Below are 22,598 nucleotides of genomic sequence, written 5' to 3' on the forward strand. Positions count from 1 at the left end.
TTATTGGGAAAAGTTTTATTTATAAATTCCATTATTTATAGGTAAGGCAGCTGAATTAGTCATTTCTGTTGAATAAAATATTTATAAATAACAAAGTTCTGACTTTGATCTTCAGACCTGGCTACTTCTTCCGGCCCATCTTTGGTGCCATCTCAAGACCCTTGATGTATTTGCGAGGTATCTGGTAGTCCTCTGGAACGAAGTCAACATGTAATCAATCTGTCTTTGACAGCTCAAAAGCTTAACACAATAGGACCTGCAGCTTACTAAAAGAGTAATGTGCTCTGAAAATTCTAAAGCATTGTATACTTAGGGCACTCGCCTTACTAAAAAATGTACTCCTGTGCATTTTTAATTATGAATAAATATACATAGGAAGACATTGCACTTGCTGTATTTACTCAAATGTAATGCACACCATTTTTGGACAAATTACGTCATGAAAATTAGATTTGATGGTGCATTAAATGTGCGTAAATGCGGTAATGTGGCAGCCCTAATTAGCCACTGAATTCAACCTGCATAAGGTTACACATGAATAAAATAACTCTGAAGGGAAAATAGCACTTTGCTTTTTAGTTTATGTATAACTGTTTTCCAACAGCCTCCTCCTCAGAAGAGCACATCTTAGAAACTGATCAGAATATTGTAAAATCAATTTAGGCTATAAGTAAAGCACTATTGAATTCAATAGGATATGCTCCTGGGAAGATATTCCTAGGATTGGACTGTTAATCTAATAAGTGACTAAACCTTCAAAACATAATAAATGATGTTATGAGTTTGCCATGGATTAGGGGTGGAGAACTTCAGGCCTGGCAGCCAGACTTTGCATGCTGGGCCTTAGCCCTTTCCCTACGCCACACCTTCCATTAGTGCTTTGCCTGGCTGGTATGTCACCTTGTGATGACGTCTCTTCTGAGCCTGAATGGAGACCGTGTGTGTGTGCATGCACATGTGCCAACATCTGGCTTTTGCATTGCTGGAATATAGCCTAATGTGCAAAGGTATGTCCATTGCTCTTTCTCTGACTCCACCCACCACTGGTGTGCTGCCCTGGCAGGTTCCCTACCCCTGCTAAAGATACTTACCCACCAGCAGCTTAGCAAGGTGGTGGATCTGATTGCCTTGGACCTGGACCTGGGCTCTGTCCTTTGCTCCTGGAAGTGTGGTGACAGTGGCACTCGCCTGAACTTTTAGCTGGAGAAAGTTGGCAACAGCCTGTGGGTCTAGCCCATACAGCTCAAGATTCTTAATTATGGTTACCTGCAAACCGAAAGCAAAGATGGTATTACTTGGTTGCACTAATATACAATGCTCAATCATTAGTGTGCAATTTTACTTTTGTACATTCTTACAGGCTATGTGGTATCAGCAAAGTTGTTTTCATAGGGCCTTTGCCTGTGCATATTAATAATACCTATGCTTGGAAATGAATAGAAGCAGTGCATGTTTGATAGCAGGCATATTGCACAATGATTTAAGTGAAAGGCATACATAAAAGCAAGCGACTAACTGAAGCACTGGGGTAACACTATCAAGGTTCATCCTGATTAGTGGTGGTGGGGAAACAGTGTAACAACAGACCAAATCTTAATGTTTTGCCCTAGCAGCTTAGGTGGAAGGGATGTTAATTAGGAAAGCTGGGGGTGGGGATAAATGCTAGCCAGTGGCCTGGTCAGATTCACACATCACTCATTAGGGCAAAAGCAAAAGGCCCAGGCCAGGAAACTCCTACAGAGACCACCCCACAACCAACCAACCCCTCTTTAAGGCTACTTCAGGACTTCCTTACCCAAAGAGGAAGGGAGAAGAGTCCAGGCATGCTTCTGCCCCTGGGGTTTGAAGACAGCACCACCAGCTGACTACATTTTGAAACACTAATAAAAATGAAAACTACTTTGCATTCCTTCAGAGAAAGGCAAAAGAACAGTGCAAGGGCCCATCGCACCTCTTCTGACTCCCAACCCCTGGCTGAGTCATGGATAGCACTGGGCTGAATTAATCATCTCTACCTGAAAAAACTAACAACTTTGTATTGGGTTGGTTTATTCCTAGGGTCTACCTCTTGCACCCAAGCATGCTGGATACCATCAACAACCTGGACCACCACCTTCAAGCCATAATGCTGCGTCTGTGAGCTGCAATTCGTTCAGGCCTACACACACACAATTAATAAAACTATTATTCCTGTGGAACTCTCTCCCATCAAATGTCAAGGAGATAAATAAGTATACACCTTTTAGAAGACTTCTGAAGGCAGCCCTGTATTGGGAGGTTTTTTTATGTCTGATGTTTTATTTTGCTTTAATATTTGTTGAAAGCCACCCAGAGTGGCTGGGGCAATCCTAGTCAGATGGGTGAGGTACAAATGAAATTAGTATTAGTAATTAGTATGCACACATAGGGAACAAAAAGCTGCTAATAACCCAGGTACTCTTCCATGCAGCTCTTCCCCACAGTCTGTTTTAGCCTCTTCTACTGCACCTGCTTGGCTGCTCCTCTGGAACAGGGATACACATCCAAGAGGGCAACACTCATATTAAGTTGCCTTCTATCGCTTCAGACTATTACTCTATCCAGGTCAGTAGCATCTACTCTGACTGTGGGCAGCTCTCTAGTGCCTCACTCGGAGATCTTGCCCATCACCTGATATCTTACCCTCTCCACTGGAGCTGCCAGAGACTGAACCTCAAGACTTTTTGCCTGTGAAGCATGTGCTGCACTCAAGCTATTGTTCCTCCCTTAGGTCTGCAACATGTGCCTTCCATCTTCCCAGAGTAGCGCTTTGGTGACACGCTTTCAGAAGTCTCTATGCAATGTGTATCTGACTCAGCTGCCAGTAGGTACTTCCTACTATCCTTCTGAACTAGGGCCAACAGATATCAGATAAGCTCTATACTGAGAACTTCAGTTTATCTCCTGATCTGGCCTTCTCCGCCTTGCCCTCTTCACCCCTGGGTGGTTGAAATAAATTACAAACCATGCACCAGTGGCATTGTAAGGTGTCAGTGTAACATCTGGACCTCCTACCTGATACCCAGGGGTTCAGAGAGGAGGTAGGGCTATGACTTAAGCCCAGGAATGCTCACCTGTACGGGTGGCACATGCTAGCCCAGTTCTCAATTGTTTTCTGTGGCAATAACTGCAGCTCCGGTAGTTATAAACAGCCTTCCCCACTCTCCATGCCCAAAAAGTAGGATCATGGGCTCAGCCTCTTTATTTTCCTCTCTCTGCATAACAGGGCTGGAGACTGCTCTGGAAATGGTGTTTTCAATGGGCAAACTTTCAAAAGATAGTGCAGTATTATAAAACATTTCAAAAGGCAGACATAAAAAAAAAAGGCAGCACAGTTTGGATTTTTCCACAGAAGACTACTTCTCTCCTTGCCCTTACCTTTTTATTGCACGATCTTTGTGCTATGTTTATATCAATGGGATCATTGTTTCCTTTCCTCACGATGGGGTCATGTCCAAAAAAAGTCACCTGATGAAAGGGCTGTAGTTTATCCAGACACCTGCCACAAAAGCAGCGCTAAGATTAAGCTTATCCAGGACAGCACAGAGGGATGGCAGCTTTCTGGCTTAGCTATTCCTGCTATACTTAAGTACCAAGTACATCTATTCAAAGACTCAATCTGATACAGCTTGCCTTTATTCACCTCAGGGTTTTATTTATTTATTGAGTTTAAATTATTCTTCCCAATGGAGCCCAGGGTGGGAATCACAGCCATCATTTTTTTAAAAGCATTCTAAAAACAGTTACAGTTAACTTAAGAATGTAAGAAAGAACTGTTATAGACAACTGCCAGGAGCAGTATTCTTCAGCCACCAAATGCCTGGGTGAAAGGTTGGTTTTAAAATTCCCTCAAAGTTAATAATCATGGGAGGATGATTTGCATCCCATGTGTAGGTTGTATACTAGACAGCCATAGAGAGACCAACAGGAATTAATTATACTTCATCTAGCAGCCTTCATCTATGTGATACATGATGCTATTCCATAACAGGATTATTCTGGGAAAATCTCTACTTAAAGTACTATCAGTATTATGTCTTAAAAGGTTTTTGTGATTTTTAACAGATGACACTGCCAGACAGACATAGTTACATTATTATCTTGTACCTCTCCTAATTCCAAAGACTTTTTAAAAAGAAAATATTATGATCCTCAAAGTAACAGAAGAGAATGGGGAGTTTTAGAAGGTCCCAAAGAAGCCAAGCTGTTGCGTTTACTTTTACGGTGGCCATGCCTGCACATCATGGGAAGCAAATTATAAACCATGGCTTACCAGAGCAAGCAGCTGCTCACTTGCTCCCACTTTATTCTGACCCACCTGGAGCTAGGAAAAACAAACTGTGAGGTGAGGCTTAGCATTACCAGTGAACCAGGACTCAGGGTTAGCTCCTGTCCCCAGGAAGCCAAGGTTGGTTCTTGATCTGTGGCTCGTCATTTTTTGGGGGAGAGAAACTGGAAGTGTTGGTTTGCACGGAACACTAAGCAGAAGGTGAGGGGGAACCTGAGGGGCCCACTCCCTTCTGGGCCATGGGCCAACTGTGGGCAGAGTCAGAGAAATAAGTGCACATTTCACTTTTGCATGGTTTATACAGACACTCACATACCCTCGGCATCCATGCAAGCCAAAGGCACTATCAGCATTCAAGGACATGTTCCAGCCAAGCAAAAACACTTGGGAGTGCGATGGAGCAACAGTGAAGGTTGTGGCTGAAGGAGAGAGGGTGTGCTCTGGAGTCCTCAGGGCTACATTTGGCCCCCATGCCTGATGTTCCTCACCCAAGCACTAAGCCAAGCTGTGCAGTATGCTTCTCTCTTGGTTGAAGAGTGAGTGGAGAAAGGCAAGGGGTCACTGAACAGCATGCAGTAATCCATAAGCTATGGCTTACCGTGATGTGCAAATCAGGCTACTGTGTCATAAAATTCCAGTCTGCTTACATGACACAAAGCAACACAGCACTAGACCTTAGTGACAATTTTAACCTTTGAATGGTTTGGGCTTAACCTCCTTTTGCAAACATTAAAGATACCATAATACATAGTGGCCTGCATTATAAGAAATACTGAGGCAAGTATATGAAGCAGCAGTAGGAATCACTCCCCCCTCACCTGCTCAGGAGATTGTCCCATGTGAGCTTTGAAATTTCATCCTGCTCAGATTTGTCCAACAGACAATCGCACAAGATAGGATCCACCTTTATAAAGCTGTAACAAAGGAAGGCAGATTTAAAGGTCTGTTCTCAGCGTGATCACTCATCACCTGAACTGGAAATGAACCAACATCAAGAATGTGTAGCACTCTACAGATTATAAAGATCATGTTTGTCTCTTTAGCACTTTGTTGTTAAAAGGTACAAAAGGATTTCCAAAAGTCACACTGCACTTGCACTATTATGTGGTAAGTTGGGTGCTAAAAACCTTACTTGACTGCTGAAAACTTGAGAAGGGGTTACATAAAAACAACATGTCCTCTTTGCTTGTCAATTATGTCTGAATATGTTGCTTCTCAAGTGCTGTTTTTGCATGTACCTCTCTTAAAGATAATTTAATGTTGTAAAATTCTTTGCCCAGTTAATCAAAGGTCACCTGTTTAGCTAATCAAAACTTTTAATGATTAAGCTAACAGATCAACCTACAGAATCATATCACTAAAAAAAGTGATATGATTAATCAACTAAGATGTCTTTAATCTTGTGGCACTCCTAAATTATCCACGAGATTACCTTACCCTACATGTGCCCTCTCGACTGCTTCAATTGGCGGAATTGGCACTGTACAGATGCCACATAATACCCACTCCATGTAAGAACTTGATCATTTAGTGGCAGCACCTACACTTTGGAACTCCCTGCCTATTGATATCAAGCAGGTGCCTTCACTGCGTTCTTTTCAGCACCTGCTAAGAAACATTCTTGTTTAGGCAAGCCTACCTAGATGCTTAGAAAGTTGATGGGAATCCTAACTGGTTTTAGTATTTAAACTTCTTGGTAAACTATTGTTGTACAATTTTCCTGAATGGGGTGGTGTGGGGGAGTTTTAATCAAGTGGTGTATACATTCTATGAAATAAATAACGAAATAAATCAGGAAAATGACCACTAGTTTAAAATTCTATTAGGCATGATATATGGGATACACCTGCACAAGTTTTGTTTTTGTGTATGTGTGTGTGTGTTTGCACACAAACTCTTGTTGAGGTTGGATATACATTTGAGCACAATCAACACTGCACTTGGGCCCATCTATACTGCAGAGGTAAATAAGAGAGGGACCAGGACAGGGTGCATGGTCCATCTGACCTGAGTGTTCATACTTGGCATAAAGGGACTTGTGATAGGAAAGAGCGCTTGCCCTTTCTAGTAGCATTTCCCACATGTTTTGACTTAGCGCTGTAATGGTGAACCACGACCACAGGAAACTCCTGTGCAAAATCATGGCTGCAGCTATCTCTTGCTATCAGTACAGAGCAAGGAGAGTAGTGTTGCGATCTCCCTACTAAACAAGCTTTGGGGTTTTACATACTTTTTGTTTGTTTCATCAACCAACTCATTAAGCTTCACATAGTTGATAACAGCATTTCTCACTTCACTGCTGGACAGGGTGTCGCCTTTCCTGGAGGAAAATTGAATCTTTGTTACTTGCTAGGTTGCACTTCGGAAGGAAAAGCAAATGATCAGCTTTTGCAAATTGGCTATTTTAAGTGGGGGAAACACTCCAGTAAGGAAGCTGTTCCCTTCGTTTAGAACACCACTACCACCATACAGGAGAAATGGTCCAACCAAACCAAACTATTGAACTCAGCACCCAGAAACATTCGTGTTTTTAGATTCATTTATTTTTCTGCCGGGCAGGCCATTCCCTCTGAAGTCTGCTACACACTCACCCACCCCTTTAAGGACTTCCTTGGCCCATCATATTCTGCAAGCAACAACAAGAACAAAAACGTAGGGAACAAGTCAAGTGGTTCATTTTCTTATATTACTTACTTATATCCAGACTCTTGGAATAAGGGAGCCATTTTGGATGAGATGCCATAGAGTGGTGTGATTTCAGGACAGTGGTACGGCTGTTCTCCATCACCACTTCTGCTATCCTGGACAGACAATTCAGATGCTGCTATTTCAATAGGTACTACAAAAGACCTAATGCTGAAAATCAAAGCAAAATATTTCACAGAGTTTATTACCATTTCATCATGACGGCTATTCCCGTTCATGACTGAGAGACAAATGAGTATAGTGTTGCGTCCTTGTCATCTCCTAGGACATAGGCACCCAAGACCATTCCTCTCATTGCAATAACACAGTGCAAAATCCCTCAACACGTTTGCTTACACAAAGTGGAAGCACATTTCTGCCTCTGCTTCAAGATGGTCCACAGAACAGATCATCATCTTGAAGCCATATGCTCCAGCAGTGACTTAGTGTTCAATACTGGGATGCTGGGGCACAATATGGTGTCTTGGCCTGGCCTCCCATCCTACTCTATGCTGCAGGGCTTCCAGCACAAGAGCCAGTGTGGCATAATGGTTAGTGTGTTGGACTAGGAACTGGGAAAGCAGGGTTTGAATCCCCACTCAGCCAAGAAGCTCACTGGGTGACTTTGGGTCAGACACCATCTCCTAGCCTAAGCTACTTCACAGGTGAAGGATGAAAAGAAGAGAACCTTTGAGATCCTTGAAAGATAAAGGTGATATATAAATGTAATAAATACATAAAGCCACGGAAGACCCAGGGAAGAGAATTAGCACAACACAACCCCAACCTTCTTAGGAACAAAGGAAGATAACTGATAGCTTAGAGTATCCCTGCATGTGTTCTAATATGCACAGCGGAGCCATGCAAGGACATAGGAGCTCCAGGTACATTGTGCAAAAGGAAAGGCAGAATTGGAAACTGTTTTTCAGCCTGTGGGCCACAGTTCCTTCTGGGAAACCTTCCAAAGGCCACTTCCCAGGGGTAGGTGGGGTCTGAGGCGAAAGTGGGTGGAAATTGTACCTTTGTAGAGTAGGCTAGTTTCTACATACGCTTGTGCACCCATCTCAATCCTCCATCCAGATAAGTAAGAGGCATTCCAGCCAGGAAAGAAGAAAAAGTGCGAATCATGACCAGTGGAGGATGTGACTTGGGGAGCATTCCAAGGGTTAAACAGACAGATCTGGGCGGCTGCATCTGGCCCCCTGGACCTGAGGTTCCCCACCCCAAGGAATTGCATTGCACGTACCCAGGTCAATCTGATACTGGCCAGGGACAATGGCAGTCCTTCTGAAAGTTCTCTGAATAATTCTAAAGCAAGCCAAACAGAGCACCCTAGACCTGGCCTCCAAAGAAGCCAATCCCTGGAGGAGAGAAAGCGTGGAGAAATGATCCAAAGTCTTAGGTGTCTCTTTGGGCTAAGTTCCTATGTAGACCTAAACTAAAGCCCACCCGCCCCCACACACTCTGCCAAGCCTTCTCGACATCACAAGTGCCCATTGTGACAGAGGAAAGGCACAGCCCTGCCTGTTCCAGCAGATAACAGCAGGAACCTCGCCGTCCAATCTACCAAGGGGGCACACAAATGAGACCTTGTAAAAGATACTGTAAAATGCGAGCTTCACAATGCTATGTGTATGTGACATCATAGATGGGCGGGGGAGGAGACAGTGTGGAACCCCCCCGAGGGAACGAAGCCCAGCAGCCCAGCAGCAAGGAGCGGAGCCCAGACATGGTCCCCAAGGAGAAGGGAGACGACGGGCTGCAGTGCATCTTCATTACCACCAGAGCGTCACCACTTCTGGTGGAAGTTGGAGGGAGGCTGGCAAAGCGAGCATGGGCAGCGGCAGGCAGAGAGGACAGGTAAGCACAGCCAGTCCAAATTTTTAAGAGGAGTTGGAGTGGGACTTCTGTGTGGGGTAGGAAGGGGGCAGAGCAGGACGGGCCTGTAAGCCCCACCAGTCCCATCAAGCACCTCCCCACTCTCCTCCCCTTTCCTTTGCCATTCCTCTGCATCCTTTCCCATTCCTAACACTTCAGTATCTACAGGTCTGCTGACAATGCAGCCACAGGTCAAGTGGGTGGGCCCTTCCAGAGGCAATGGTGACTATAGTGGTAATGAACTGTGTCGCTCTGGATACGATAAACAGTTACGGAAGGAAAGTGGTTGGGATTGCCAAAAACTCTTCAATGCCTTCAACAAGTGAGCATCAAGGAGAGGTTTCAAAAAGGTGTGCCCTTCCCGGTTGCAGCAGTCGAGAGAAAATGAAAGCATTGCTTGCTAATTGTTTCCCTGATATGGTGCACGTCTTAAAAGGCACAAGAGTCCTAATTAGGCCTGCAATGGTCAAAGTGGTTATGCCAGGGATTGCCAACACATATGCCCACAGACGCCTTCCCTGGCACCCACATCCTTCACCTGCTGACATTAGGCTTGAAGGAAGCATTCTACTGTACCCAAGAGAGAAGGTTGCTGTGTGAGCTTAGCTGTGGTGCCACAGAAGCTTTTCCACTTTGCAAATGTGCCTATGGGCCCAAAAGGTTTGGCAACCCCTGGGCTTTGCCATGCAGGCATTATTGTTGGGCTTGTTTCTTCTCTAGCAGTGATGTAATAGTATGACTCAAATGATGAACTGTGGAAGACTGGAGCAATGGTAGAAACATTACACCTTTTTCTGAATAAGGAGAAACTAAACTGTAGCAATGGAGTTTGACAAGAAAAGGCAATTTGTTTTAGAAAAGTGTTCTGTATTTATGGACTTGACAGTAAAGTAGTGAGTTTCTAACAGCTGATGCAAACAATACCTTGGCTCAGTTTTAAAATGTGGATTTAGCAAGGGATAACTTTGTAAGTGAACATGTTTGACAGTTAAGAAACCAGGATTCTAGCCACAGCCTGGGTGATTAATGCAAACTACTGCTGTGATGTCTCCAGAATTACCTATTAACTCAGAGTTTAAGAACTGGCTTATTTAGGTTGCAACACTGGAAGTAAGTCCTACTGAATTCAAAAGGGTTTACTCCTGTTAGATCCTTATAGGAGCAAGCACCATTGGAACCTACAGATTCCGCATTAAACCAGTAATGAAACACTCCATTTGTGCACAGCTTCCAGCAAACAACCTCTCTTCATTACTGCAGATCTTAATATCTGTACTGATCAAAAGTAACATGAGAAGAAGCAAAGAGATGCCTGGAGCATTAGGATACATGCCCAACAACCACTGATATTTTAGTCTCCATTAATGTCCTTAATGCCTTTTGCCAACTAACTTATTATCACATTATGAAATGATACACTGTTAGCGGGATATGATTCACCACCTGCAAAGTGGGGCTCGCTAACAGCATGCCTTCAGAGGGGCTTACTGACAGCACACATCAACCTATTGGTGCCAAAAGTGAGCCTTGTCCACCTGCCAAATTTCCGGCTTGCCGGCTAGAAAGCATAACTTTACACCTCAATGTTTGCTTCCTTTGCAAGCCATTAACAAACACACAAACACCTTGTTCCCTAATTGCCTCTGCTGTGCATTAATGCCATCCTCATTCCTATAGTGCTTCCCAGCATGCATGTGCGTGTGTGTACATACACACAAACACCCCTCTCATCCGTGGAGCTTATTATTAAGCATGTTGGATTCTTGTAAGGACATGCACATCTTTGCTCATAAACAGATCTTTCTTGTACTGCTCTTTGTGGACAGCAGCATGTTTACATTTCTGACTTCTCTAAATCAACTTGAGAAATAGCAGCTTATCTAGGATATTACCTACAATTACACATCTTCCACGCGAGAGATAAAATACCTTTCAGACCAAAGAAAAAGAGCAACATCTCTTCTAATTAGCTATTGTGCTCTTAAATGCAGCTCAGCTCATTAACCAGCATCATCACAGGAACCCAAACCATCCATTTAGATCTTCTCCCTCAGTAATTTGACTTTGTTTGCACAGAACTGAAATTCTCTTACCTTTCATGCCTCCAGTCCACATTCACAATGCTCTCTACTCCCTTATTCAGTTCCTTCACCTGGAGGATATTTTGTTGCTGCATTGACTGCAGGAACTTGGAGAACTAGAAGAGAGAGAGGCAGTTAAAACTGGGATACAATGGTTTTAATGGTAGGTTTATTGTAGCTGTGAGAGACAGAATAACAACAGGAAAACCCCCAGAAACAGGAAAACCCAGAAGACAAATGTCAGAGATTGATGTGCATTATAATGAATGAAATAAGTATTTGATCCCCTATTAACTAGCCAGATGTCAGGCTACCTGGTATCTTCACTGTATGTAACGAGCTGAGATTAGAAGCACCTGCTGTAAGGGAGAGGTCTTACCTGTAATCTCAGCTCGTTACAGTACCTGTACAAAAGACACCTGTCAACAGAAGCAATCAATCCAGCAGATTCCAAACTAGCCACCATGACCAAGACCAAAGAGCTGTCCAAGGATGTCAGGGACAGGATTTTAGACCTGCACAAGGCTGGACTGGGCTACAAGACTATTGCCAAGCAGCTTGGTGAGAAGGTGACAACAGTTGGTGCAATAATTCGCAAATGGAAGGAACACAAAATAATTGTCAACCTCCCTTGGTCTGGGGCTCCATGCAAGATCTGATCTTATGGAGTTGCAATGATCGGGAGAACGGTGATGAAGCAGCCCAGAACTACACGGGGGGAAATTTGTCAATGATCTCAGGGCAGCTGGGACCATAGTCACCATGAAAACAGTTGGTAACACACTACACCATGAAGGACTGAGATCTTGAAGAGCCCGCAAGGTCCCCTCCCTCAAGACAGCACATGTACAGGCCTGTCTGCAGTTTGCCAATGCACATCTGAATGACCCAGAGGAGAACTGGGTGAAAGTGTTGTGGTCAGATGACACCAAAATTGAGCTCAAATCAACTCGCCGTGTTTGGAGGAGGAGGAATGCTGCCTACGACCCCAAGAACACCATCCCCACCGTCAAACATGGTGGGGGACATATTATGCTTTGGGGGTGTTTTTCTGCTAAGGGGACAGGACACCTTCACTGCATCGAAGGGACGTTGGATGGGACCATGTATCATCAAATCTTGGGTGAGCACCTCCCTCCCTCAGCCAGTGCATTGAAAATGGGTCGAGGATGGGTATTCCAGCATGACAATGACCCAAAACACACGGCCAAGGCAACAAAAGAGTGGCTCAAGAAGAAGCACATTAAGGTCCTGGAGTGGCCTAGCCAGTCTCCAGACCTTAATCCCATTGACAATCTGTGGAGGCAGCTGAAGCTTCGAGTAGCTACACATCAGCCTCGAAATCTTACTGACTTGGAGAGGATCTGCAAAGAGGAGTGGGACAAAATACCGTATTTTTTGCACCATAACACTCACTTTTTTCCTCCTAGAAAGTATGGAGAAATGTCTGTGCGTGTTATGGAGCGAATGCCTGCAGGTGGCGGGGGGGATCTGCTGCAGTCGTGAGCAGAGGATCCATGGTTCCCCTTCCTTCCCTCCTCCATGGTTACAAAGCATGGATCCACATGGATCCTCAGGATTTTTGCATTGGGCTACTCCAAACTCACTGTCAGATCACATGTCTGTGGCCACAGCATGAACCACAAAAATCATATATCCACTATTTTGTTTAGAATATTTTTTTTCTTGTTTTCCTCCTCTAAAAACTACGTGCGTGTTATGGTCGGGTGCGTGTTATAGAGCGAAAAATACGGTACCTCCTGAGATGTGTGCAAACCTGGTGGCCACCTACCAGAAACGTCTGACCTCTGTAATTGCCAACAAGGGTTTTGCCACCAAGTACTAAGTCATCTTTTGCAAAGGGATCAAATACTTATTTCATTCATTATAATGCACATTAATCTCTGACTTTTGTCTTCTGGGTTTTTGGGGTTTTTCCTGTTGTTATTCTGTCTCTCACAGCTACAATAAACCTACCATTAAAATATGGACTGGTCATTTCTTCGTCAGAGGGCAAACGGGCAAATTTAGCAGGGGATCAAATACTTTTCGCCCTCACTGTATTATGCACATGAAAAATGAAACAAGCAGTATTCTGGTGTAATTTTTAAAGTTTGGTTTTGTTTGGATATATATTATGTTGTAATTAAAAAAACAACAACTTACGTTTTAATGATACCTGTATAGTGTTTTTTAAAAAAAATTATTTAAAACCCCGCCAATGCAATATTAGGCCAAAATTTTACAGTTGTTTTCAAATTACTATGCACACTTACTTCTTAACAAACATGTATACGATTGTGCTATTAACCAGCAAAATCATCTGAAGATTTCTCACACATCAAGGATCTACATGCACAAAGTGCCTTTGTAGGAAGGGGTCACAGCTTTGGGGCAGATGATCTGTGGTGTATGCAGAAAATCCCACATTCAATCCAATGTTTCATTATTATTTCTTTCCTCAACCTTTCACAGTACAGAAAAGGACAACAACTACTCACTTTTTTGTAGCTTGATTTCTTTATGTCTAGTTGTTGACCTTGTGGACTGTTGGTAGATTGAAAAGAAAAAAAACACAATTATATGCAAGAAACAAGAGGAATTAGGCCTCTCTCATTTTTGGTGACATTTAAGAAAAAACATGTTTTGTTTCCAGGCTTCTCCCGCTAAAATATTCTTAAAACATGGGCACACAGATTGGAAAGAATTTAAATGTCATATAAAGAGAGCAAATGGAGCCTCCTTCTCCATCACAAATTCAAGCATAAGTACTTAAGAATCTGCTGAATCAGGCCGATGGCCCATCTTGCCCAGCATCCTGTTCTCACAGTGGCCAGCCAGATGCCTGTGGGAAACCTGAAAGCAGAACCCGAGCACAAGAGCCCTCTCCCCTCCTAAGGTTTCCAGCAACTGGTATTCAGAAGCACTAGTGCCTCCGACTGTGGAGGCAGAGCTGAGCCATCATGGCCTGTAGACTTTGATAGCCTTATCCTCCATGAATCTGTCTAATCTTCTTTTAAAGAGGTGGCCATCACTGCTTCCTATGGGAGCAAGTTCTATAGTTTAACTATGGCATTTATTTTATTTTCGTTATGCTTTTACTGGAAGATAGCTTTAGCTCTTCCTTATGAATCATCAAGAGACAGGTGAAAACAGAATACCTTATCAAAGTTAAATCAGGCCAACACGTGAACAAAAGTTTAACCTGTGTTATATCTTGAGTACAATGGTACCTCGGGTTAAGTACTTAATTTGTTCTGGAGGTCCGTTCTTAACCTGAAACTGTTCTTAACCTGAAGCACCACTTTAGCTAATGGGGCCTCCTGCTGCTGCTGCGTTGCCGAAGCACGATTTCTGTTCTCATCCTGAAGCAAAGTTCTTAACCCGAGGTACTATTTCTGGGTTAGCGGAGTCTGTAACCTGAAGTGTATGTAACCTGAAGCGTATGTAACCCAAGGTACCACTGTATGCCTTAAAGCAGACTCTGACCCATGCAGAGTTCGCCTACAAGTTCATACAGTGACAATGGCTGAGGCACAGAGTCCTGCATACATGCAAGGCTTCTACTCCTGACTCTGGTGAACAGTGTTCTACAAGCACATTATGCTCCATTTCCACATTTCTCAGCCAGCAACACGGCAGCTCTGCCAGCTTATAGAAGATCTTACTACACATACCAACATGCGAACATGTAGTTGCGGAGAAAGGTGCTGGTCAGTAGAGGGAGCTCCGACTTCTTCACTTTACATTTTAAGGCGTGGAAGAAGCATTGGTGAAGCAATGCATCCATTTGCTCTAGAAGAAAAGACAGAACCGTTTGTTCTCTACAAGCAGTGCTATTTTTCTAGAAAAAGAAGTGCTCTCCCTGCCTATGAGCCTCTGCACAGAACGCAACATGGCCTAGTTCACAATGTGTCACTGCCACCTTGTGAACCTCTCAGCTCCTGCCTATGCCTACGTGTTGTTTTAGTGTTGAACAGGGAAACAATTTCAGTGCCATGCAGCGTGGTCACAAGCTATGAACTTCCACATACAAGCCTTTTGGTGGCTTATCCCTCTTCTTTGTCTGTCACGAAAATATAACATGAGGCAATAAATGAAAGGAATAATGTTAAGTTCAGCATTGTCTCTACCAACATTCAGTTTCAACGGAAGAAAGCTGACACACTAGCAGTGAGCACAGAGCTTAATGAAAGCTTCTTTCACATCACAAAGTTAGTAACAAGGTATAATGCCCTATACAAGACATGGAGTGTGAAGGGGATACATTTGTTTGGATTTTGTTGCTCATCACATGCACCATCAGTGCATATGCTGCAGGGAATCATGGTTACACGTGTCCTATAATCTACACATCTTCCATCCACCCCAAAATACTTGCATTAATCTCACACATTACATCAGGGATGTGCAGCCTACAGCCCCCCCAGACACTGTTGGACTTTAATTCCCATCAGCCCCAGCCAACATGGACAATGGTCATGGACAGTGGGAACTGTAGTCCATCATTCACCTAAAATCAGGATAGAGGGCATGTGGTCCTTCAGATATTGCTGAAGGACCATCTCCCATCATCCCTGACCCTGGCCATCCTAGCTGAGGCTAATATGAGTTGAATTCCAATGATTTCTGAAGGGTTACTGGTTCCCCATTCCTGCATTATAGGACACATTGAAAATGCACAGAGTATATATGTTTAAGTTTGTATAAATGAGCAGTTCTGATCAAAAGGTTGTTACTAGACCTCATCTAGAATGCAAATCCCTGTATATAACCCTATAATTTTACCTTGTGGACTCCTACTGTCTTCTACCTCCTGAGAAACATCTAGGTTGTCCTCTTCAGTAGTTTCAGCAGCACCATTTTCATTAGGTTCCTCTTTTTCTGTCATGTCCACACTCTGAATAGCATCTTCCATGTTTAGATTTCTAATCCCTGTCTGTAGGCATGGGTCAATAGGGTGGCTGTTTTCCTGTGATTTGCCTTCCCCTTCTCCAGCCTCTTGCTTCTCCTCTTCAGCATCCATCATCTCTGAAGACTCTGCTTCTAAGGGGACTATTGTTGGTGGGCATGACTTGTCACCAAACTCCCTTTTTCAATTTAAAAAGAAACAACAAAAGCAAATGGCACAATAAGACTTGCCCCAAATTTCAATTTCAGCAGAACAGAAACTCAAAGCAAAAAGTCTAGACTGGGCCAGTTAAGCTATGAAGTTGTGGAGAACCATTTTCTTTAGTGTAAAGATTATGAGCAAAACAATCTGGAAAAACTGACCACACCATCACATTTATTTAATGCTATGCAAGGGGTCAGCTGACTGCAGTAACTCCAGCAGGACCTTAATAATACAATCTCTCTCAAGTCCTTAAGCTGACTTTCAAGTAGTGTGTGGCCTAAAGTTATATTCATTCATTAAAAGTGTTTTTCAGGATGCACTATAGAAGAGTTCTCAGTGTCGCCACAACAGAAAAGGTTGAGTTTTCTGATTTGGTGCTGTGGAACTGAACAGTTTTTCTTAAGTGCTTGTCAAAACCATGCACCTATGCTTAGTTTCTACTTGCATCCTTCTTATACTTTGCTCAGGGCTCACCCTTCTCTAACCTGAGTCTTGGATTAGCATGGGAGCAAAAGCTAACCATGCGCTATTGTGTAAACGGTCAAATAGTTTTGGTGATACACCTACCATAAGTGATCCATATATGTATGCAGCACTGTCAAGCCTTTTCCTTTCATTCCAGCTGCCACCATCTCTGCAGTGGACATGGTAGCTATGCCAATGGCCACAGGGGCACTGAAAAGTAAAGAGAGTATAGCATAAAGCAAACAGCTAAATTCTTACTCCAACTAAAGCAGCTCCCAGCTAAGGAATCTCTCTCATTTCAGACATGACGACCAAACCATGGTTTGGCTGTGTTGATAACATACTTAAGGCTCTTGTGCCCCTTCTTCTGCTTGCACACCACAGTTCAATCCTGCACTTCTTGGATTTTGGTTACCACTGTTTGCAAAGTCATAGATTTCCTCTAAACAAGAATTGTTCAAACTGTGGTTTCCACTTCAGCTTTGGAAGCAAACAAGTTTGCCTGAATCAGCCATCCAAGCAAACTACGGTTACTGGAAAACAGTCTGTGTTCCAAAATATGCAAGAGAAGAAGTGAATACACAACCCTAAAGCATATTCATGAAGAGCTGAGATGTCTGAACTGGCTAATGAATAATGCCCCACAATGCGTGAAAATCAACCCTGCTGCTGGAAGCCCCAAATTGTTATGGTGAATCCATAGAAGGCATACACTGTGGCACACAATCAGAATCAAAATAAATGGGAGTCTCAGAAGGCATCCCTGTTTTCTACTTGCCTTCTTTTGAAATCCAAGAGGGATGGGACAATCACATACCTCTCCATTCAGGCAAGCAAAAGCCAATGGCCCATTGTAGTCAGCCAAAGGCTCTCGAGAAGGGCACAGGGCACAGCTGATGAGGGGTGCAGCCTAAGTGGGGTGCAGCCTAAGGAAAATCGTGAAGGCCAGTATGACAGGCCTGGCAGGCCACATTTGGCTGATTTTCCCACCTCAATTTCCGGTCTCAAAATGCATTCTAAGAACCCCTTCAGAAAGAGGTAAATCTTTTTAGCATTAGCCTTCAGGAGAAATCATACCTGTTTCCCACCAAGGTGATGGCACAGAGAGTACCCCGATCTACCTGAGGAAGACCATAAGAGGGCACTACAACCCCTGGAAGCATTAGATCTGCAGAAAAGACCCTATATTAGCATCTTAGCAAAATCTTAAAGACACCAGTCATCCCCTTGTCCTCCACTGCTCTTTTAAAAAACAACATTTGACAAAAATACTGCTTTCAATGTATACATGAAACAAGGGATTCTCTTGGATGGCTTCAAACCTCGGCCCTAATTGCCAGTGCAGCTCCGATCAGCCCTGCTACCATCAATTCTGCCGCCACAAAGCCAAAATGTATCAACTAAAATGTCAATTACACATTACTTATAAATCACAACTTTTTCTTGAGCTTGGAACATTTTTATTAGAAACCAGGACTGAGAGATATAATACTGGCTTTCTACTTCAGGCAGTAATAAAACTGTCAGTGTTCTTTTAAAAAATGTTAATAATAATAATAATAGTAATAGTAATTTATTATTTATACCTCTCCCATCTGGCTGGGCTTCCCCAGCCACTCTGGGCGGCTTGCAACAAAATATTAAAATACGGTAAGGCATCAAACATTAAGAGCTTCTCTAAACAGGGCTGCCTTCAGACGTCTTCTAAAAGTCTGGTAGTTGTTCTCTTTGACATATGGTGGGAGGGCGTTCCACAGGGTGGGTGCCACTACCGAGAAGGCCCTCTGCCTGGTTCCCTGTAACTTAGCTTCTCGCAGTGAGGGAACCGCCAGAAGGCCCTCGGCGCTGGACCTCAGTGTCCAGATAGAACGATGGGGATGGAGACACTCCTTCAGATATACTGGACCGAGGCTGTTTAGGGCTTTAAAGGTCAGCACCAACACTTTGAATTGTGCTCGAAAACGTACTGGGAGCCAATGTAGGTCTTTCAAGACCGGTGTTATGTGGTCTCAGCAGCCACTCCCAGTCACCAGTCTAGCTGCCGCATTCTGGATTAGTTGTAGTTTCCGGGTCACCTTCAAAGGTAGAGTGCATTGCAGTAGTCCAAGTGAGAGATAACCAGAGCATGCACTACTCTGGCGAGGCAGTCTGCTGGCACATAGGGTCTCAGCCTGCGTATCAGATGGAGCTAGTAAACAGCTGCCCTGGTCACAGAATTGACCTGCACCTCCATGTACAGCTGTGAGTCCAAAATGACTCCCAGGCTGCACACCTGGTCCTTCAGGGGCACAGTTACCCCATTCAGGACCAGGGAGTCCTCCACACCCACCCGCCTCCTGTCTCCCCAAAACAGTACTTCTGTCTTGTCAGAATTCAACCTCAATCTGTTAGCCGCCATCCATCCTCCAACCACCTCCAGACACTCTGACAGGACCTTCACCGCCTTCACTGGTAAAAGGTACAAACAGGTAAAAGGCCTGCAACGTTAGAAAAAGTTTTGCTGGGTGTCTAAAAGAGTTGGTTAGAGGCATTCCATAAGCAGAGCACTACAGCTCTGGAGGCACTTTCTCTCTGGTTGTCACCCTCTTCATCTCTGATGGCAGAGGTACCCAAAGAAGAGCCTCAGAAGGAGATTCTAACATTCAAGCAGACCAGGCTTTATTTAGACATTATTTTCCTTCCTAAAGGGAAAAAAGGCCTTGAATATCTCAGTTTAAACTGTCATGTCAATGACAAAATCAATTTATTTACCTGGAAATAAACCTCACTGCCTTTCAAAGGACCTTACATCCAAGCAGCATGCTTAGGACTGCAATATAACAAGCCCAATCATGAGAACCAGCTCCACAAGGCAAATGTGCAGTGCCATGCAGAATGGCTTTGAGATCCGTTCCCTTACCTGCTCCTCCTGCTAGTTTGTGCAACACAGGTGGCCATGTGGAAAAGGCGGGGAGAAGGTGAGGATGAGACCACAGGGTGTACACTGTTCCAAAAAGAAAACAAAATGCTTGTAGGATTGCAGCATGACACACTTTACCTGCCTCCATTCCTCAGAACTGATAACCATTAATCTGAATTTAAAATTAGGAAGTAGAGCCTGAGACAAAATATTGCAGTGTGGGAGTGCTCGTGCTCAGGATTCTAGCCAGGATTCATTTTTCAGGATACTCCATGCTGTTCCCCTCCCCACCTTATTTTCTATTACCCTCCCCTCCCACTGCCAGCAATCAAGACAGCACTCCATGGCATCTCAGTGCAAGTAATTCCCATTGGACAGTTCCCCTTCCCCCTGGGTTTTCCTCCCTTATGTTATTTTTAACTTCCAAACCTTGGGGGGGGGGGGCAAGTCTGTTGATATCTCCCTCTTGTCTATTAAGAAATGGCACACACAGCCTCAACACTGGACATTTTCCTTTACTTAAAAGTATTTGTCTTTTTTCAGCCAGGAAAAAAATCCCAGACTGGCTTACACACATAAATAAGACAGATGGTAAGGAACTAGAACACACAACCTAGCTTCTGTTTCAAGATATTTAAACCCAACATGTAAAAATAATGTGCAGTGAGAAGATAGATTGGTCTTGTTTAGACACAATAATCTTCGGCCAGTAAGCCATGGTTTTTCTGCCTGAGAACAAGCTGCGTACCTCTGCGCTCCTTTATCAATCCTCTGCTCAGTATTAACTTGAACCAGTATTAACTTGAACATAGCAGGAATTGTACACCTGCTGCTGCACTCATAATTCTTTCTGAACAACCAAGGCTGGAAAGCAGAATCACCTATCAACTCTTGCCTATGCAAAAGTTAAAGAAGAGAGCCCTCTGCCTGCCACCCCATAGCATGAACTACATGAGCCCTATTCAGGCATTCACTATCCAGCTTAACTGAACACATGAGGTGGTCAGCTTAGGCTAGCTCCCCTCCCCTCACTATTCCTGCCACCCTCCACAAATTCAAGGGTGACTATCTGTAGAAAGGAAACAACTCTGATTATGCCTTTGAAATTGTGGAGTGAGAGTGAGAGTGAGATAGAGATGGAGGAGTTTGTGTCCACTCTCCCACTCCCCTCATGTTTATTTTAGCAAAATAGTGAATGCCTAGACAGAGCTGTACTAGCAGTGTGTGTTTCAGGGAGGGACAATTTATGAATCAAAGACAGTAAGCTGCCTACCTCTGATTGAGCACATTTATACCATAACTGACACTCTTCTCATTTTAGATATGGGAAATGGAGGCTTAATATTATTTTGCAACTTGGCCAAAGTAAAACATCAAATTAAACTCAAACCTCCCCAGACCCAGAACAGCAAACTGCCCGCAGAAACATATTTCTGTACCTGTTGGATACAGTCTCTTCTCCATTTCAAAAAGGACTGGTATTCTGCCATTAGCATAGACCGTGAGAGCATCTCCTTTGTGAGCATACAGTTTAATGATATTCAGCTCTTCTTTATTCGGCACAATTTCAGATAGCTGTTCAGATGTGAGGGTGGGAAAAGTTGCTGCGACATCATTTCGTAATTTCCTCCTGCAAGGTCAACGACACAATTCCATTATCTAAATGATTAAAATCATTTTAAAAATCATTTTAAAAAAGGTGCCCAATTATCAAAGCCATTCCATTATCTTAAATCAGGAATGCCCATGGGTGTATGAATGTCTGCAGAGGTCCTCCCTGATGCCCACAATTCTCCTCCCCCAGCTGAAACTGATTTTTAAATAAACATTCTGTTGTACCCAATAGAATACTTTGGTCTATGTGTGTGGTGCCCATGACAAGTTTGTGATGGCAGTTTGCAAATTTGTCATTTAATATATTCTTATTTTTGCTTGGTCTCAGTTTATTATGTCTAGGGAAGTTTTTAATGTTTGATGTTTTATTGTGCTTTTAATTCTGTTGGGAGCTTCCCAGAGTGGCTGCGGAAACCCAGCCAGATGGGCAGGGTATAAAATAATAAATTATTATTAATTAATAACAACTCTATTACTCTAAATCTTGGAGGAAGGCACATATTCAAGTTTTAAAAGACCAAAACCTTAAAAAGACCTTCTAAATATGCATGCCAGAGAAATAAAACAAAGCAACTTATTTATATCCCAACAATCACTGTGAAGCCATAACCCAAGCACTGAGCCCGGCCTTGGCTGGGGAGGGCGGGGTATAAATAAAAATTATTATTGTTATTATTATTATTACTGATCAGCCATCAATCTCTGCATTCCACAGGATGCATAAAATTAACACATACCGAAATTGCACTCTGAGGAAGGCATAACGTCATTTTTTAAAGTGTATGTTTTCCGCTAAATGTAATTTTAAGTAGCATCCTGTAAATCTTCATCATGCTTGGTTAGAAAGCATGGCTCTCTACAACTAGAGCCAGTGCTACCACTAGGCCACCTAAGCAACCACCTAGGGCTCAGGCCTCAGAGAAGTGCAGTACTGACCTTTGAAGAGCAGAGTTTTATTCACAAGATTGTTCGATATAATTTATGTGCTAAAACATCTTCTTTTGTACTTGAGAAAGATAATCAAAGATTGTTGTATTACTCAACCTTGCCAGTTGAAATAAATTTAGCTGTTTCGAGTTTTGTGCTTTTCATTTTTTTTCTACAAGGCATCTATTTTTGAAAAGTGAAGTTAGCAATTATTTATTTATTTATTTAAAAAATAATAATTTGTGGGGTATTGCAAGCAGTGAGCGTTGCCTAAGGCGCAAAACAGCCTGGCACCGGCACTGTTTACAACGGATTAACGACCAAGGTAAATGCCTTGAAGGAAAAGGAAACAAGACAAACTTACCTATCAGACCCTTTGATAGCAGTATTGGATTTAACTCTGAAAGCTTTGGCAAACATGGCCAAAGAAATCCCAAGGCTTCCGTTCTGGCAGGTAAAGAAATATCGCGGTTTACTGTCCGGTGGGGCGTGGGGGACGCGTTAGAAAACAACACCCATTAAAGCGGCACTTTAACACGCAGCTGCCATAGCGTTGGTGCCGCAGCAAAATGAGTCCGTGGGGCAACAGCTTGATCTCTCCAGCCGCGGCTGCTTCCTGCTCTGGTG

The 22,598-nt window shown here is 43.4% G+C and overlaps 2 protein-coding genes across 3 annotated transcripts in view; one reads left to right on the plus strand and one right to left on the minus strand.

The window, feature by feature from the left end:
* On the minus strand, nucleotides 1–22,577 carry EIF2D (eukaryotic translation initiation factor 2D). The gene is made up of 15 exons (XM_083617128.1): nucleotides 22,336–22,577; nucleotides 20,870–21,060; nucleotides 19,431–19,514; nucleotides 17,609–17,699; nucleotides 16,634–16,741; nucleotides 15,739–16,040; nucleotides 14,628–14,745; nucleotides 13,452–13,497; nucleotides 10,963–11,066; nucleotides 7,001–7,162; nucleotides 6,537–6,626; nucleotides 5,125–5,220; nucleotides 3,397–3,517; nucleotides 1,092–1,266; nucleotides 1–192 (listed from the first exon to the last, which is right to left on the minus strand). The coding sequence occupies exons 1-15, from the start codon at nucleotides 22,389–22,391 to the stop codon at nucleotides 122–124; spliced, it is 1,815 nt and encodes a 604-aa protein (XP_083473254.1). The 5' UTR covers nucleotides 22,392–22,577; the 3' UTR covers nucleotides 1–121.
* The window catches only part of DYRK3 (dual specificity tyrosine phosphorylation regulated kinase 3), a 38,003-nt gene continuing 23,691 nt past the window's right edge, over nucleotides 8,287–22,598 (plus strand). The window contains exon 1 of one of the 2 annotated variants that reach the window (XM_083617124.1): nucleotides 8,287–8,851. In XM_083617124.1, coding sequence (XP_083473250.1) covers nucleotides 8,640–8,851 — 212 coding nt within the window. In that variant the 5' untranslated portion in view covers nucleotides 8,287–8,639. The remainder of the gene's footprint in view (nucleotides 8,852–22,598) is intronic. The other variant, XM_083617127.1, reaches the window with a different exon arrangement.

This window comes from Podarcis filfolensis (assembly GCF_964270895.1).
Source record: "Podarcis filfolensis genome assembly, chromosome: 6".
NCBI classification, from domain to species: Eukaryota; Metazoa; Chordata; class Lepidosauria; order Squamata; family Lacertidae; genus Podarcis; species Podarcis filfolensis.